Genomic DNA, 17,836 nt, shown 5'->3' with positions numbered 1-17,836 from the left:
CCCAATCCTCCAAAGGCAGGTGTCCTGTCTGGTGGACCCCAGCCATAAATAAGTTATACAACAAAAGGAGGAAGCTACTACATGATAGAGCAAAATCCCTAAAAGGGAAGGCATCTCTGATCAGTACTAGCAAAAAACTACGGTCCCTCATAAAATCATCTAAGGCCAGCTTCGAGAGAAAAATTGCACAGGACACTAAAGATAATCACAAGGCCTTCTTTAGTTATGTTAGGAACCTGAGTGGCAACTCCCAGATATGTTCGGAGTTAGTCCAAAATGACAAAAAATACACTGAACCCACAGACATTGCCAACATCCTGGCAGACAGGTTCAGTGCAAACCCCTCCCCCTTCCCCCCCAAAAGAGCAAATATCTTTCTCAGCAGAGAGTTGTCTCCCTGACATCTCAGATGCTCAGGTGAGAGCTGCCCTCTCCAAAGCAAAAAACACAGCATCAATGGGACCAGACGGTGTCTCGGGCTGCGTCCTACATGAGCTCCAAGAAGAGCTAGAACCTCATATAAAGTTACTGTTCAATCTCAGCCTTACTACAGGATATGTACCCAAGGAATGGTGTACAGCAACAGTGGTCCCACTCCACAAAGGTGGTGCCTCAATGGACCCTGGAAACTATTGCCCCATAAGCCTGACTAGCCTGGTCTGCAAAGCTATGGAGCGGATCATCGTGGAACTCATAAACAAAGACATTGGGGACCTACAGACGCTGGATCCTACCCAATCCGGCTTTGTTAAGGGCAGATCCTGCCTCTTGAACCTGGTCGATTTCTTTGAAACAGTCACCAAGGCCATAGATGAAGGGAAGGTAGTCCACACAGCCTACCTGGACCTCGCAAAAGCCTTCGACACAATACCCCACTCTGGCATCATAAAAAAGCTCTCCAGCTTAAATATCAACCCCTACGTCATAAGATGGGTTGCAAACTGGCTCAAGGATAGAACCCACATGGTCAGAATTGCGGGAGCCATGTCAGACTCTAAACCAGTTACAAGTGGCATCCCACAAGGCTCAGTCCTGGGACCTCTCTTGTTCGGTATATATTTTTCTGAGGTACAGACCAACACGGGAGGACTATGGCTGACCAAGTTCACAGATGACTGCAAACTGGGTGCCATAATCGACTCTCCAGCTGACACAAGCATCCTCCAAAAGGTTCTCACAGAGACGGATAACTGGTGCCAAAGCCATGGCCTAAAGCTAAACGCCAAAAAGTGTATAGTCATCCCCTTTGGGAAAAACAAAGTGCCCATAAATTACCACATAAGCGGTAATCCATTAAGTATGGAGGAAGTAATTAGGGACCTGGGGACCCAAGTTGATAGTAGTCTCTCCTTTGACAACCACGTTGCCAAAGTGGTTAGAAAGACCTTCTATATAACCCACCTTATCATGAAAGGATTCACATCTAGATCAAGGGAGGTCATTGTGCCCCTTTACTCATCACTCATCTGGCCTATAATTGAATACAATGCCCCATTTGGGATGTACCTTACCTGACACCTGCAGCAACTGGAAAGACCCCAAAAGTACCTCACCAAGAGGATCAAGGGACTCAAACAGATGACCTATGCTGCTTGGTTAAAGAAACTCCAGCTCTACTCAGTTGCATACCGCCTACTTAGAGGCGATCTGTGCCTGACGTATAAAGCCATGTCCAACCCAGAACTAATGGACATGCTCCACCTCAAAAAATCCAAATCCCTTAGAGCTACGCGCTCGAGGGACTTGAACCTCAACACAGAAATTAAAAGGACATGCTGGAGAGACAGATGTATAACTCAGAGGCTCCCAGCACTCTGGAATAGGATCCCAGTCCAAGTCAGGCAGAGCCCCTCACTGACTCTCTTCAAGAGGAATCTTGACGAGTGGATGGGAAATCATAGGTTTACCCCGGGGATCACTTCTGTGTCACTACTAGACAGAGGCACAGTAAACTAACGTAAAAAGGGCACAGTAAAACTCATTTAAAAGGGTGGCGAAAGCCAAACACACTCTGGCTAGGCTTGTAAATGCCCTAGGGCAGATAGCTTAGTATCAGCCTATGAACCTATGAACCTATATCTATATCTATATATATATATATATATATATATATATATATATATATATATATATATATGTGTGTGTGTGTGTGTGTGTGTGTGTGAGTTACCTTCAGTTTTCCGAACATCCACTTCCCCAACAGCATTTCACCAAGACCAGAACACCGACACTTCAGATCACCGACATTCCCAAAGCTGACATTACCCGTGCGGTAAGTAAACACCTGGCCATCCCGACAGAATAAACTACCTGAAGAAAAACTAAACCGCCCACACCCTTCTTACTAAATATACCAACTCCGAGAACACAATACTGCGGGAGTAAGGGGCAAAATTCAAGTATATGGTCAAGTGTTTACTTACCGCTGGTAACTTCGACTTTGCGAATGTTGGTGATCTGAAGTGTCGGTGTTCTAGTCTTGGTGAAATGCTTGTCAGGGAAGTGGACATTTGGGAACTGAAGGTAACCCGTATTTGTATATGTATATATATATATATATATATATATATATATATATATATATATATATATATATATATATATAGGGGACGCTGTCCTATATTTAGGAGTGGATAGGAGCTTACCATCCTGCAAAAACATTTAGTTTAGTGTTTGCTGAATGCGACTGCCAGCATGCTTAAGTCATGGGATCAATATTCACTAAAAGATCATATGATTTCTTGACATGGTTTCTGTTACCTCATCTGAATGTTTTCTGACACCTTTGCCGATGATTTCAGACACTGCAAGGCTAGGATTGTAGCATAACAATGGAGCCTTTATATCACAGTAATGGATATTTGCCTATTTTTGCCCCAAATATCTACTTTTAAGATGATTAATGAAGTAAGCAGTTGACTAAAGGATAGTTAGCTATGGTTTTGCTAGCTCTGATGGAAGTTACCCATAGTTCATCAAGACATGGATATTTGCATCACCATGCCCTTACCACGTATAGTTAAAGTTTCTCACACCTTCTGACCATTTTCTGATTTATGGAATGTGTCTGCAGAGGATCATTTAGCAGACAGGGGCTTGTACAACACATATAATAAAATGGACCCATTTCAGTGCTGCAGTAATTTTTTGAAATACTGGGAAGATTAGTAACAACTCCGCTAAAGTTCTACCTATACAAGTGTGCAGTACATGTAAAGTACCAGCATAGTGTCTGAAAGAGCCATATTCCACTGATTACTGCAGTCGCCTTGTTGGAAATGCAGATACTACCAAGCTGTCTGGTGTGGTCTGCTGTAATCTTTTAAAAGCACATGCTGTCTGATGTTATGCTATATGTGCTAAAGATACTAAGCTGAAGTAGTTAACCATTAATCCACATCTTTATACATGTGAGGTGCTATTAGCAATATCTTCTCATGACCACTCACTGATGTCACTCGTAAGTCTAAGGGATCCCACTTGTACCTATTCTTATTTGCAACCTGTGTTAATTAATTCTTTTACTCATTCTCACACTTAGAAAACATCCCTTCTGCTGATGATCTGGCAATACAATTCTTAGGGAAATCTTCCAGCATCTTCTAGAAACATTTTCACTAAATTTGCGTAAAGTACTTGAGCAGTTCACAGATATGTGACACTAAGGATCTCAAAATAACTGAAATTGTATATTTTCAATGTCCAGAAAGACTAGGTTAAGTGCAGGGAGGACAGACCATTCCTTCTCCCTTAGGAGGGATACTGAGTACTATGAAGTAATGTAGTACTTTGGACCATTACTTCCCTCTTAGTAGGGACACTGAGTACTATAAAGTAATGTGGTACTTCAGACCATTACTTCCTCCATAGGAGGGACACTGAGTACTGTGAAGTAGTGGAGTACTTTGGACTATTACTTCTTCCTTAGGAGGTTCACTGAGTACTTTGAAGTAGTGCAGCACTAAAGACCATTACTTTTCTCATAGGAGGGATACTGAGTACTGTGAATCAGTGCAGTACTTTGGACTATTACTTCCCCCTTTGGAGGAATACAGAGTACTATGAAGTAATAACCCAAAATCCTGCTACAGGCCTGGAAAGCAATGACATTCACCAGAAAAGCTACTCAGTCCTTCCATAAACTTTATTTCAATAAAAGTAAGTGCTTTCATTCACTTAAACCATATGTGAACTTCTTCAGACTCTTCACCCACAATAACAGCTCTGTTAAAAAGACTCAAGTACAATGATGCAATCATTACATCACTTCCTCAAGTGTCTTAAAGGCCCAGCCATCCTTTTCTTTAAAACATTTTTTTTAAACATTTTACATGTAAAACATAGATAGGTACAAAACCAAATTACCTTATTATTTAAATAGCTTGTTTTAACCCCAAAGGTAGTTAACACTTACGTAAAATATTACCTATCTAGTCAAAGCTTTTAATGCTAAAATAGGTTTCATACTGCAGCAGTCATTTGCACCATTACTTCTTGTTTAGGAAGGACACTGAGTACTGTGAAGCAGGGAAGTGCATTGCCACATCACTAGACTCATGTCCTTTCTTGCTGTGTATGCCTTGATAAGATGCTACCCAAAGTAAATGCACTCCTGTTGTCTAAGAACCTGTCACAAAGTAATGCATCTACTAACCAAGGTTGCAAGAAATGTTATAATCTAGATTAAAACATGCCTTTCCTGCCATTACTACCAAATTTACCACCTTCTGCCAGTGGCTGCAAGTAGGAATGCAAAGGCCCTGCAGGTTTATGGTCAGATGGGTAAAACGAGAGCCATCACTGTATCCTGAGTGAAACAAACAGGCCCTTTATGACCTATATAGATTGCTTTATGACCTTTTCATTTATTTAATTTCCTTATGATAAATAGCAAAAGTCTTTAGCTTCTTTAATTAAGCTGAACACTTCCGCTCACCTTCTAAGACCCTCAGTGTCCTCAACTCATGCACGTCTTACTTCCACATACACCACAGAGAAGCAGCAGGATATTTTGTATGGTGCAAAACTCTGGGATTCTCTTCCTCTATAAATCAAAAGCGAGATCTTTAACTCTAAAGTAAGAAAATAATCTTTGCAAAGGGACCAATTGCAAATGTGCCTAACAGCCTTCTTAGACCCCTGATATTCAACAATCTGTTTAGAACCTGTGAGGTTGTCCGGACTTTTCATCTATTTATTAGCCTCTTACTGGTTTAGCTAGACAATAAGTCACTTATTTTGACCTTCGACTACATAATTCTTGATGCAGAGTTTGCCTGGCAGTTAGCACAGTACATTAATGCTACACACTGTTGATACTCTTCTCCCAGTAGTCCAAGGTTTGAGTCCCTCGGTCTCTTCTTGCCTGTTATATGACTGAGCTGTCACTTATCCAGACAATGTTCTTCATCTGAAAAAGGATCCATTTGGATCACTACTGTACCCCACTGAATAAACACAGGTAAATAAAAGGTTACCTGTGGTGTTTCTGTGTGTGTGTGTATCTATCTATATATATATATATATATATATATATATATATAGATATATATATATATATATATATATGTATGGGTCTACTTCATTTGCTCGAACTTCCATTTGCCCGAGACCAAATGACCGAAATTTCATTTGACCGACACTTAATTTGACTGACACTTCATTTGACCAACAAGTATTATTGACAAGAAAATGGGATATGCCCCCTTCCCCACTGTAGTGCAACCCTGGAGTTAGAATATATAGTTGGGGGGTGTGGGGTTCACAGCTCCCCCACAATGGGGGGTGTGGGGGCGAAGCCCCCCCACTTAATTTCATATTATATTGTTTAGTTTTGCTTTAATATTGCTTAGTAAAACAAAAGTAAGTGGGGGGCTTAGCCCCCCACACCCCCATTGTGGGGGGCTGTTCCCCCCACACACCCCCTAACTATATATTCTAACTGCAGGGTCACACTACAGTGGGGAAGGGGGCATATCCCATTTTCTTGCCAATAATACTTGTCGGTCAAATGAAATGTAGGTCAAATGAACTTTTGGTCAAATGGGGTCGGGCAAATGGATGCCGGGCAATTGGAAGTTCGGGCAAACGAAGTAGACCCATATATATATATATATATATATATATATATATATATATATATATATATGATAGCATTTAGGGGCTAAATTTCCAGCCTATGTGGCTCACCATCCATTTGCCAATTATATTATGTAGGGAGGTTTATTCCTGACAGACTGTACGCTTTCAGGCCTATTGTGGTAAGGTCACTAGTGCTTCTTTTTAGGATTTGCTCTATTATTACCTACTTGTAAGTCTGCAGAGAGAGAGAGAGAGAGAGAGAGAGAGAGAGAGATGAAGTGAAGCTGATTCGTCTGTAATTACTTGGGTTTGGGTTTGATGTAGTAATTCTGTAATATATAGCAACCAGTGTATCTTGGTGCCAGACTTCAAGGGCATGTTCAGTTTTAATGAATTTGTTAGCAAGAATATGGTTGGGGTTTAGGGTCTGGTGAGCTGAAACGATTGGACAGGGGGACAGAATGAGGCCTCTGCTGGCCAGTACTAATACCCACAAGGAAGGTATGTGGCTTATTGCTATCTGCTTGACCTCTAGTGAAGACAAGAAACATTCTGGGCTGCAACCTGTAAAAGTAGGGGGGGTGACAGGACTTACAGAGCGTGATGAGCAGGTGTAGAATTGTAGTTAGGTCATTTGGAACCCTGGATGATACTCCCAGCTGGACCCCCCCCCCCCCCCCAAAAAAAAAAAATACAGAGATCAAAAGAAGTTCTTCAACCAAAGCTGAGCAAGGAAAAAAGGTCTTCAGCCAAGGCTAAGGAAAATAGAAAATAAAAACTTGTAGTATCAAAGCGATATTATGTCCATACATGATAGCACTTGGTTACGTTGTAAAAAATGAAAGTGCTGCTTTGCTTTAAGCAGAAATTAGTGCAAGGACACAGCTGTAATTTGACAACATTTGCTTGTACCTTGTAATTTTTAAATTCAGTGCAGTAATTTGGGCATCTGCTCTGTTATTAATTATGCTCCTCATGAATAGGAGAATCTTCATTTTTTGTTTACAGTTACATGCTGTCCTGCAATGAAATATTCATCAGATTGTCACTGATGGGTCAACTGTATTTATTTGCTGAAAAATGTAAAGTACATCCTTTGTCAATGTGATGTTAGTGATATGCACATCACAGTTTTAATAACCATAGACAATGGACTACTATATTATTTTGGTAAATCATACTTTAATTGTAGTATAATGACAAAACATATCTAAGTGCTTCGCCTGTTTATAATTTTGATCATTAAGTTTTAAAAAGGGAAGCAGCCAGATAAGATTTATATATATTTTTTCTTGACAGGGTGAAAATGCCACAGGAGCTGGTGAAATGCATATTTTTAAACAGGAAGGAGTAAAACACAAATATTTAAAGTGAAAATTCAAAAAATTAGAATTTCAAAAGTTTCTGGCTGTACCCTTACATTTTACAATTTGCAGTGAGTTTTTTGAGAAAGTTTTGTTAGTTTTACTTAAAACTACATATACCTGTTAACATTTGTAAATTCAATGCATTTCAAATTTCAAACTCTTTAATTTTTGTAGTTCATCAGTAAAACATAGAATTTCTCAAAAGTAATTATTCATTTAATTCTACTTCACTGACAATGAAATAGAACTGTAGGAGTTTATAATATGACTTAAAATCTACATATCTTCTTTTGCAGTCTGTGTGGATACCCACCATTTTACTCCAATACTGGACAGGCAATCTCTCCTGGGATGAAGAGCAGAATACGGAGGGGGCAGTACACGTTTCCAAATCCTGAATGGTCAGAGGTTTCAGAAGGAGGTAATTAAACCAAAGTTACAAATAAGGACTGGTGGAAAACAAAATCTGCTGAAATAAGTACATAAATGATATAGCATGTATGATATAAACGTAACAGCCCAAAAGAATCTGAAGTAGTTATGTAGCAGAAATATTACTACAGTCTATGTTACTGCACATAATATTAAAATTCTATGCTGTTAATTATCTGTACAAATATTTCAGTGTATCAGCATGAAAATATTTGGGAATGAGGGCAAAAGAGGGAGGGTCTTGGTGAAAGAGTTCAGCATCTCAAGTATGATGTTGATATACTCATGCTGGTCTGTCAACACTTCCTATGTATGAAAACTACATCCTACAGTAGAACCACTTAATTCCATTTCGTATCCATCCACAACCCCCTTTTCCCATTTTTGCATATAGAGCCAGGTTGTCATATCAACAGTGACCATCATCTAAAGCCAATATTCACACTGCTAGGTGGCTAGCCGTGCTGCTGCTGTTCTTCCATACCCCAAATATGCATGCACACACACCAATGGTGAATATAGAGTGCACAACCAATATACTGCATGTCTTTAGAGAATATGCATGCACACACACCACTGGTGAATATAGAGTGCACAACCAATATACTGCATGTCTTTAGAGAATATGCATGCACACACACCAATGGTGAATATAGAGTGCACAACCAATATACTGCATGTCTTTAGAGGTAGAAGGAACTAAGCGCATCTGGAGAAAACCTGCAAAAACACAGGGAGGAGATGCAAACTCCACACAGAAAAGGAACCTCTTGCTGTGATGCAGGTTATAAAAATACATATAAAAAAGGTCATAAATGACTGATATAGCGTTGCAAAAATAAATATACCTGTAATGTAAAGTGCTGGTTGTGCTTTCAATGTTTGGTAACGACTTCTTTACCTCACGTGATTATAAGAACATCTTATATCATATACTTAATCAGGTCTATATTAAACTGTCGAAGTTTTACAACTTCGAATCACTAGATATCGAACACTAGTGATCGAATTTGCAAAACATCGAACATGTAAAAAAAAAACAACAGGAAAGAAAAGTTAAAGGGTTTAAGCAGGGGGGGGCAAGCCCCCTGCACCTCCCCACATGATCCCCGGGGTGAATTTCCTATCTCCCATCCAATTGTCAAGGTTCCTTTTGAAGAGGGCTAAGGTGGCGCAATGTTTGACCTGTATGGGCAGTCTATTCCAGAGTATGGGGAGTCTCTGAGTCAGGAACCTATCCTTCCAGTATGTTTTGTTCATTGTGATGACAAGGTTTTGATCCCTGGAGCATGTGGCTCTGAGGGATTGGGATTACTTTAAGTGGAGCATGTCCAACAGCTCTGGGTTTGACATGGCCTTGTATGTTAAGCAGAGATCGCCTCTGAGTAGACGATATGCCACATTGTATAGCTGGAGTTTTTTTAGACGGTCAACATGGGGAATCTGCTTAAGCCTATGATTCTTTTAGCTATTGCAGATGTCTTGTGAGGTACATATCAAACAGGGAATTGTATTCTATAATGGGTCTAATGAGGAATGAGTACAGTGGGACAACAACCTCCTTTTTTCTGGATGAAAAGCTCTTAGTGATGAGGTGTGCCACATAGAAGGATTTTCTGACTGTTGTGTCGATGTGGTTATCGAAGATGAGACTACTGTCCACCTGTGTCCCTAAGTCACTCATCACACTTTCAGTGTTTAGTGTACTGCCAACTATGTAGTAATTCATGGGTACATATTTTTTTCCAAAGGGGATAACTATACATTTCTTGGCATTAAGCTTGAGCCCATGGCTTTGGCACCAAGCATCTGTTTCTGTAAGGCCCTTTTGTAGAGTATCGGCATCATTTGGGGATTCAGTAATGGCTCCCAGTTTGGAGTCATCTGCGAACTTTGTTAGCCAGAGTCCCTTAGTGTTGGCCTGTACTTCAGAGAAGTAGATGCCAAACAAGAGCGGTTCCAGGACTGAACCCTGAGGTACTCCACTTGTCACTTGTCTGGAGCTGGATTTGAGGTCAGCTACTTTTGCAGTCTGGGTTCTCTCAGTAAGCTAGTTGGCAACCCATTGAGTGACATAGGGATTTATGCCCAGCTTAGTAAGTTTATCTATGATTCTAGAGTGGGGGATGTTGTCGAAGGCCTTGGCGAAGTCCAGATAGGCTGTATGGACAGCCTTACCCTCGTCCACAGCTCTGGAGACTGATTCAAAGTAGTCAGTCAGGTTCAGGAGACAAGATCGGCCTTTCATGAACCCAAACTGGGTTGGTTGCAGTGTTTGAAGGTTGCCATTGTCTTTGTTTATAAGTTCCATGATAATGCATTCCATGCCCTTGCAGATCAGGCTCGTCAGACTGATGGGACGGTAATTCCTGGGATCCAGGATGGATCCCCCCTTGTGGAGTGGGATAACTGTAGCTGTATGCCACTCAGTGGGCATGAAGCCTGAGGTGAGGCTATGATTAAACATAACACTTAGGTAAGGTGCCAGTTCATTTTGTAGTTCATGTAATACACAGCCCAGGATGTCATCTGGTCCCATGGATGCTGTATTCTTAGCTTTGGAGAGTGTGGTTTCTACCTGTGTGGCCGTGATTACTGGAATTTGGCAATCTTTTGGTATTGAGACTGGCCCTTTAGGGGGTGAGAGGGGGGGTGAAGTTGGCACTAAATCGATCTGCCAGGATATTGGAAATATCCTTGGGATCAGTTATTTAATGCTATTCTGTTGCAGCTCAGAGCAGATCTGAGCATTGCTATTTAGATTCTTGACATAACTATAGAATGCCTTGTGGTTGGCTTTGGAATCATTGGCAATTTTATTTTCGTAACTAGCTTTGGAGGATTTTATGAGGGATCTCAGCTTCTTACTGTGTCTGGTAAGGGAGTTTGTTGCATGCTGGGATTTTCCTCTTTTCTGTAACAGTTTCTTCCTTCTGTTGTATAGTTAGTTTATGACAGAGGGCTACCAGATCAGCTTCCTTTTTTTGGAGGAGAGCATCTTGGTTCTTTTTGGGATGGCACGATTCATGCATGAGTGGATGTGCTTGTACAGTGCCTTAGTGTAGGATTCAGCAGTCGAACTTTCAGCTCCTGTCTGCATGGGTGTCATGAAGTTTGTCACTTCTGACCTGAGTAGCATGAAGTTGACGTTGAAGAATTTTTTTACGGAGGTTTCCTTACTGGGGGTGTGAGTGGGATGTGGATGTCAAGGCTGATTAGCTTATGGTCAGAACTGACCAATGAGGGGGTGACTACTGGTGTGGAGCATCTATCGCCCATGTTGGTAATGACTAGGTATAGGATATTGGAGCCCCTGATGGGACAATGGATTTGTTGATCCAGAGCATTGGAATTTATGAATTCCAAGAGCCGTTGGGAAAAGGTGTTGGTACCCAAGTAGTTTTCCCAGTTAATGGCAGGATAGTTGAAATCACCCAGTATTAGGGCGTTTGGTTGTATCTTAATATTTTCCAGTATGTTTAGAAAGGTGTAATGAGAATCTTGCGGCATGATGGGGGATCTGTAGCAAGCTACAATTTGGATTGCAGTCTTACCTAGTGTTAGTTGCACCTGGAGAATTTCAGATGCATTGTGTTGGGCAGCTAGCCTGGAGGTGTAAATATCCTTGGTGAATATGGACACTCCTCCACCTTTTTTATTTTTTTTTATCAGATATTCGAGGTTTCAGTACTTTGATCATATGGGGTCGATCATATGGTGTTCGAAGTTCTTAAACTTCGATTATCTGATAAAGGCCCACATAATCTTATTATTCAGTCAAGCCCTCACATTAGCTGGTTTGACTTGATACCTAAAGATTTGAAAGGACACTTTTCTTTACATGGCTGCATTATATGTTTGTGTGTGTATCTATGATATATATATATATATATATATATATATATATATATATATATATATATATATATATATATGTGTGTGTGTTCATATAAGTGTGTATGTACATGTGTGCGCGCGCGCGTGTGCGTGTGTGTGTGTGTGTGTGTGTGTGTGTGTGTGTGTGTGTTTTGTGTGTGCACGCTCATTCACTGGAGTTTCATTTTCAGTTCTCGTCTGGTGTGTTTTAGTGACTTACCATGGCCGTCAGTCAGTGAATGCTCTGCAGTACATCAGAAGTTCTTCTCCACTCCTGACAGAGGAGAACTACACTAGTGTACTTGTTGTAGACATCAGTGACCAAATGTGTGTCTGCTGTGGCACTTTCTTCCAAGCACAGGTTGCCATCCTCACAAACTGTGTATGTACAGCTGTACTAGCAGATCAGATGGATAACCATTCTTCTGGTTAGGTTCTTGTATGCGTTATTGTCCTCAGTGTAGGTAAAGTGATGACAACTTCCCAGCTGCAGAGCACCCACTTTATAAAATGTTCATCTTTATTTCCATTTCTGTTTTCTGTACTTAGTATCCTTAAGCAGACAGCTCTTGGAGCAGGCAGCAGATTTCAGGGGCAGCACTCACAATCTCTAACTTTACTTAGTATTTATTTCATTACTAAGTTTGAATCCCGTAACATGCCTTGGCATACAGATTAGCCCTTCACTAATTATTGTACATGCTGTGTTGCCATAAGACACAATTAAAAACAAGGACTTGTAATGAATAATCCTTACATTGCTACCAGTGACCATAGGTCTTCCCTTAGTAGTTTAAGATGATAAAAGAGTCAACAATGAAATCAATGTCAGTTTCTTCCCACAATGGCTGCATTTTATTCATTACTTCAGTATTTCTGTGGTCTGCTGGCGAAACTCAGATTACATTCTGTTATAGTGCAGCTTGTTACTACTGTTCCCATTAAACAACACCAAGCACTGGTTTTATAAATAGTTTAATGCCAGTAGGCGTAGTTGACATAACAGTTGGACAGATCCTTCCAAGTGTCTCTAAATAACTTTTATCCTTTTTGGTAAATATACTTAATTAGACAATTTAGGAATAGTGGTTTTGTTTTAATGTGTTAGCAACTTTCCATATTTTCCATCATATATTAACCCTTTAAGTGTTTACATACCGTGGTAATTACTTGTGTTGTCATTAGTAAGTGGGGGTGAAAATCATAGTTCTATTACATATGATTATGTTATTATACCATGACCCCTCATTAATAATCCAAAACGTGCACGCTGATTGGATAGCGTGCACGTTGTAAATCGACTTATACTAATGGAAAAAGGTCCGGTCACCCGGACTTTTTCCATTAGCATAAGTCTTTTTTAAAACACTGTCTCGCTATGTTAAAGGAGTTTAACATAGTGAGACAGGTTTAAAAAAAGCAACGGAGATCTCCGTTGCTTTTTTTAAAGCTGTCTCGCTATGTTAAACTCCTTTAACGTAGCGAGACAGTGTGTAAAAAGCAACGGAGATCTTGCTTTCTCCGTTGCTTTTTTTTTTTAAACCTGTCTCGCTATGTTAAATGGGTTTAACATAGCGAGACAGCTTTAAAATAAGCAACTGAGATCTCCGTTGCTTATTTTAAAGCTGTCTTGCTATGTTAAACCCATTTAACATAGCGAGACAGTTTGTAAAAAGCAACAGAGATCTTGCTTTCTCCGTTGCTTTTTTCAAAACTGTCTCACTATGTTAAATGGGTTTAACACAGCGAGACTGCTTTAAAATAAGCAATGGAGATTCTCCGTTGCTTTTTTTAAAGCTGTCTCGCTATGTTAAACCCATTTAACATAGCGAAACAGTAAAAAGCAACGGAGATCTTGCTTTCTCCATTGTTTTTGCCCACAGCTCTGATGTACTGAGTAGACATACGCATGCGCAGTACATCAGAACTGCCGCAGAATACCAGACAGCTGCGGAAGGGCAGCAAGGAGGCATTATACAATGCCATTATTTAAGAAAAGTAATTATTTTTTTTCTTAAATAATGTCATTATAAATAGCAATAACCCACTTCTGGGTGTGGGTAATGCTGGATTTACCCACGGTTGGCTCTGTTTGGCCACTCGGGCTTTGCCTTCATGACCAAACCACGGCAACCGTGGGTAAATCCAGCATTACCCACACCCAGGCATGGGTTATTGCTATAGTAAACCTCATACTGCAGAAATGCATTGTGCACAGTCTGATGCAAAACCAATTAGACAAGATAAGCATATATATATATATATATATATATATATATATATATATATATATGGATCTACCTGACTAGATTGACACTTCACAACACCGACAACAACTTCACCGACACCAAATCATCGACAGTTCACAAACACGACACCTCATACACTCGACACATCATAACAACAAACAAAACAAATCCCCTGTCCAAAACCCACACACCCAACACAAGCACACCAAAATCCTTACAAACCAATACTAACCCTTACATACACAACTATCTACAACCCTAACCAAAACCCTAACCCTAAGGTCCATCACTATCGCACACTCACCTAACCCGCGCCCTAACACTAACTCACTTAACCCGCCCCTAACCCAAAAAATATCACTACTGCAACCTTACCTAACCCGCGCCCTAACCCTAACTCATCCCACCCCTATCCCTACAGACCGCCAACATCGCGCACTTACCTTACTCGCACCCTAACGTCCGTCACTACCGCATACTTACACATCCTTTCCCCATCTCAGTGTTCTCAGTGTCGGTGTTGTCCTCCGTCGGTCTTCTGACTTGTCGATCTTCTGAGTCGTTGTCGGTGTTCTGACTTGTCGATCTAGTCAGGTAGATCCATATATATATATATATATATATATATATATATATATATATATATATATATATATCTGCAGGTACTCTATAGTCACAAAACAAGAAAATGGGTTGTTTGGCTTGAAAAACCATGAAAATACAAAATTGCCAGTATCTGATGAAGTCGGTTTGCTTAGACGAAAACGCAATCTTGTTATAAAGCGTTAATGTGTTTTTAGCAGTGTTTTTTAGTGGATTCAATAAAATACTGTTTCCGACCTTTGTGGCTCCAGCAGTTTTTGGCAATTTTGTATTTTCAAGGTACTCTATAGTCACTAACAAGCAGGACTATAATTAAGAAAGGGTGAGTTATTTACAGCTGTGCACTGCAACATTACTACATTTATTAAAGTGAAAGCAGTTTTGTAATACTAGCATGTGAGGCAACCAGTGGATCTCATGATACTGTTAACATGGTAAAAGATACCACCTACATTATGGCATGTCTCAGCAAGCATATTAGAAAACTGCTACCTGCAGGGAAACTTGCTGAATTAGAAAGTAGCTAAAGATATTGCCAGTCATAGCTATTACTTTTAAAAGTGTTTTTAGAAGACTTGCATTTGGGCACTAGTGAAAGGTTTTCCTGTGCAGAGTGCACTTTATATTTGTATTTGTATATATGCATAGTTGTGTCTTTATGTAAATAAACATATTTATGTCAATTTAATGACTATCTGATAGAAACATTTTAAAGAGAAAAGTCACTTTTTCAACATTTAGCCTATAATGATGTATTATACTCTATATTCCCCCTTATGTTCCCTATAAATTAGTAACATATCCTGTAAATGTCTAATCAAGGTGTAATACACTTTTTCACAACGTATTTTCTTTCTTATTCTATTATTTTCTTTTAGCAAAACAGCTGATTAGCCAGTTATTGAAGACAGACCCAACAGAGAGAATGAGCATCATTCAGTTTATGAACCATCCTTGGATAAATGTAAGTTTCACTTCTTGTAAGTTACTTTAGAACTCGGGGGACCATGTCAAATGTCATCAGTATGGCGTATGAAACAGATTTAGTTAACTTCTCTTCACATCTGTCTGCATCTCTTTGTCTTCTTATTTGTTTAGCTATCATACCTGATGATCGTACATCTGAAAATGTTGAACCTTTACGTAAGAAGTCAGTGGGATTTCAAAAATATGTAGTGATGCATTTTTCATGAAGTAATCAGAATGGCACTACCCTGTTTAAACACATCACCTCTTTTTGTAGCTTCATAATAAATTATTTTAATTTGATGCTTCTTTTTTATTGCAGATTGTGTGTTTTTGTAAAATAGTCCCTTTACTCTGTGTGATGTCCATTTTCTTTGATTTTATGTATTATAATAAAATTCCCCATGCAGCATCTGTATTTTAAAGAATAAAGGCACATCAGTCTGTATATGCGCAAACTTGTATTTGTTTCTTAAAATGGTTTCACGTTTTCTGTATTTTTTAAAATTGATGGGAGATTAAAAACGGATGAACTGCTTCAGTATAGGGCAAATAAATGCAGTATATAGACTTATTAGAAGGTCATGTACAGGCTTTTTCTGTGATCAAGACATGATTTTTAAAAAGTGCTTCAGTCATCATTGATAAACAACACATCTTGCCAGAAACTCCATACACAGAGAGTAATAAACAGCTTTGCAGGGGGTGAGCCCCATCTGCACCTCACATGCAGGGTGTGAGCCCCCACAATCTTGAACTTACGTACAATAACTTGGCTGTCACTCAACAGTGGAGAAAGATAAAACTCCACAGAAACAACACACAGTGATCTTGCATACACAGGAGTCCCACAGAGCTTAATAGCAAATGTTAATTAATCCCTGCAGTCAGCTGTGATGGTAGCCAACTGTGTTTCAAGAGTTAGAGCCCACTCATCTAGTTTTTGATCACATGGAAGAGTAACTCTTCTACATGTGACTGAAGTTAAATTTGGCCAAAAAAAAGTTATAGTCACTGAATCTGGTGGTGAAAATTGGTTTAATCAAGGAGAGGAAACGTTTTGCACCCACACTAAATTGTAACCAACTCTAAGTTTTAAGCACCTTGGAGTAGGTTGATTTTGTTGCTATGGGTGCTTTTCCCTATGTACAAGATTCAGCAAACAGAATTCAGAAAAATTCCACTTCACTGAATGTTGCCATAAGCAGTTGTCATACCTCCACTGTTAGAACATCACTGTTTCTGATATCTATATATATATATATATATATATATATATATATATATATATATATATATATATATATTTTTTTTTATATATATACATATGTACACACACACACGCACACACACACACACACACACACACACACACACACACACACACACACACACACACACACATGTAAATGTTAGTGTACAGCCCATCATTTTAATAGCATACAGGTATTCATTTTAATAGTAGTGATTGTCTACCATTCACTGTCTAATGCTAGCTATCAGATGTTACTCACAAGATACGTTTGAATCCCTTTTAATGGACATATTTAGTTTTTGTAACACAGTTTTGTATATCTTTCCTATGGTCAGTGAAGCATTTTCCTATATGTCTCATTCTGTGTAATACTTTTCTGAATGTTTTACACATTCATTGCTCATATTTGTGTTAGAATTGTTAATTCTATGCCATCAGCATATTTTACGTGCCACATACTGGCTGCATACACATCATTAATACAAACACTGAAAGAGTTTCAAATATAAACACTAAAAGGAATAGTTTCCAAGCTCCCAAAGCAATCCTCCACATTTTCCCACAGTCAGAATCACTCCTCTCTCTCTCTCTCTCTCTCTCTCTCTTTCTCTCTCTCTCTCTCTCTCTCTCTATATATATATATATATATATATGGGAACACTTCACATAATCGAATTATTGAAATCTCGAATTTCATATGGTCGAGACCATATGATCGAGATTTTAATAAATCGAATGTGTGTAGTGTTTAGAAATAAGACTTTACTTACCGTAATATATTACATGCACACAGAGGCAAGTGTTGTTGTACGCCTTGTGTGTACGTAATGTTTTATTTGTTTTGTGGTGTTGGCAGGAAGTGAGAAATCTCCCGTTTTGCGCTTCCGCATACAGCGCAAGACGGGAGATTTCCCATCTCCCCACTGTAGCGCGATCTTGGAGTTGGTATATTTAAGTAGGGGAGGTGTGGGGGGCACAGCCCCCCACATGGGAGGTGCAGGGGCTAA

The 17,836-nt window shown here is 39.5% G+C and overlaps 1 protein-coding gene across 1 annotated transcript in view; it reads left to right on the top strand.

The window, feature by feature from the left end:
• Positions 1 to 17,836, top strand: part of MAPKAPK3 (MAPK activated protein kinase 3) — an 803,022-nt gene that overhangs the window by 696,507 nt on the left and 88,679 nt on the right. The window contains exons 7-8 of the mRNA XM_044077994.1: positions 7,745 to 7,869; positions 15,487 to 15,572. Of these exons, the coding sequence (XP_043933929.1) occupies positions 7,745 to 7,869; positions 15,487 to 15,572 (211 nt within the window). The remainder of the gene's footprint in view (positions 1 to 7,744; positions 7,870 to 15,486; positions 15,573 to 17,836) is intronic.

The sequence above is a fragment of the Protopterus annectens genome, chromosome 7.part0, assembly GCF_019279795.1.
Source record: "Protopterus annectens isolate FY-2018-M chromosome 7.part0, PAN1.0, whole genome shotgun sequence".
Lineage (NCBI taxonomy): Eukaryota > Metazoa > Chordata > Ceratodontiformes > Protopteridae > Protopterus > Protopterus annectens.
This window is presented reverse-complemented; position numbering and strand designations above follow the sequence as displayed.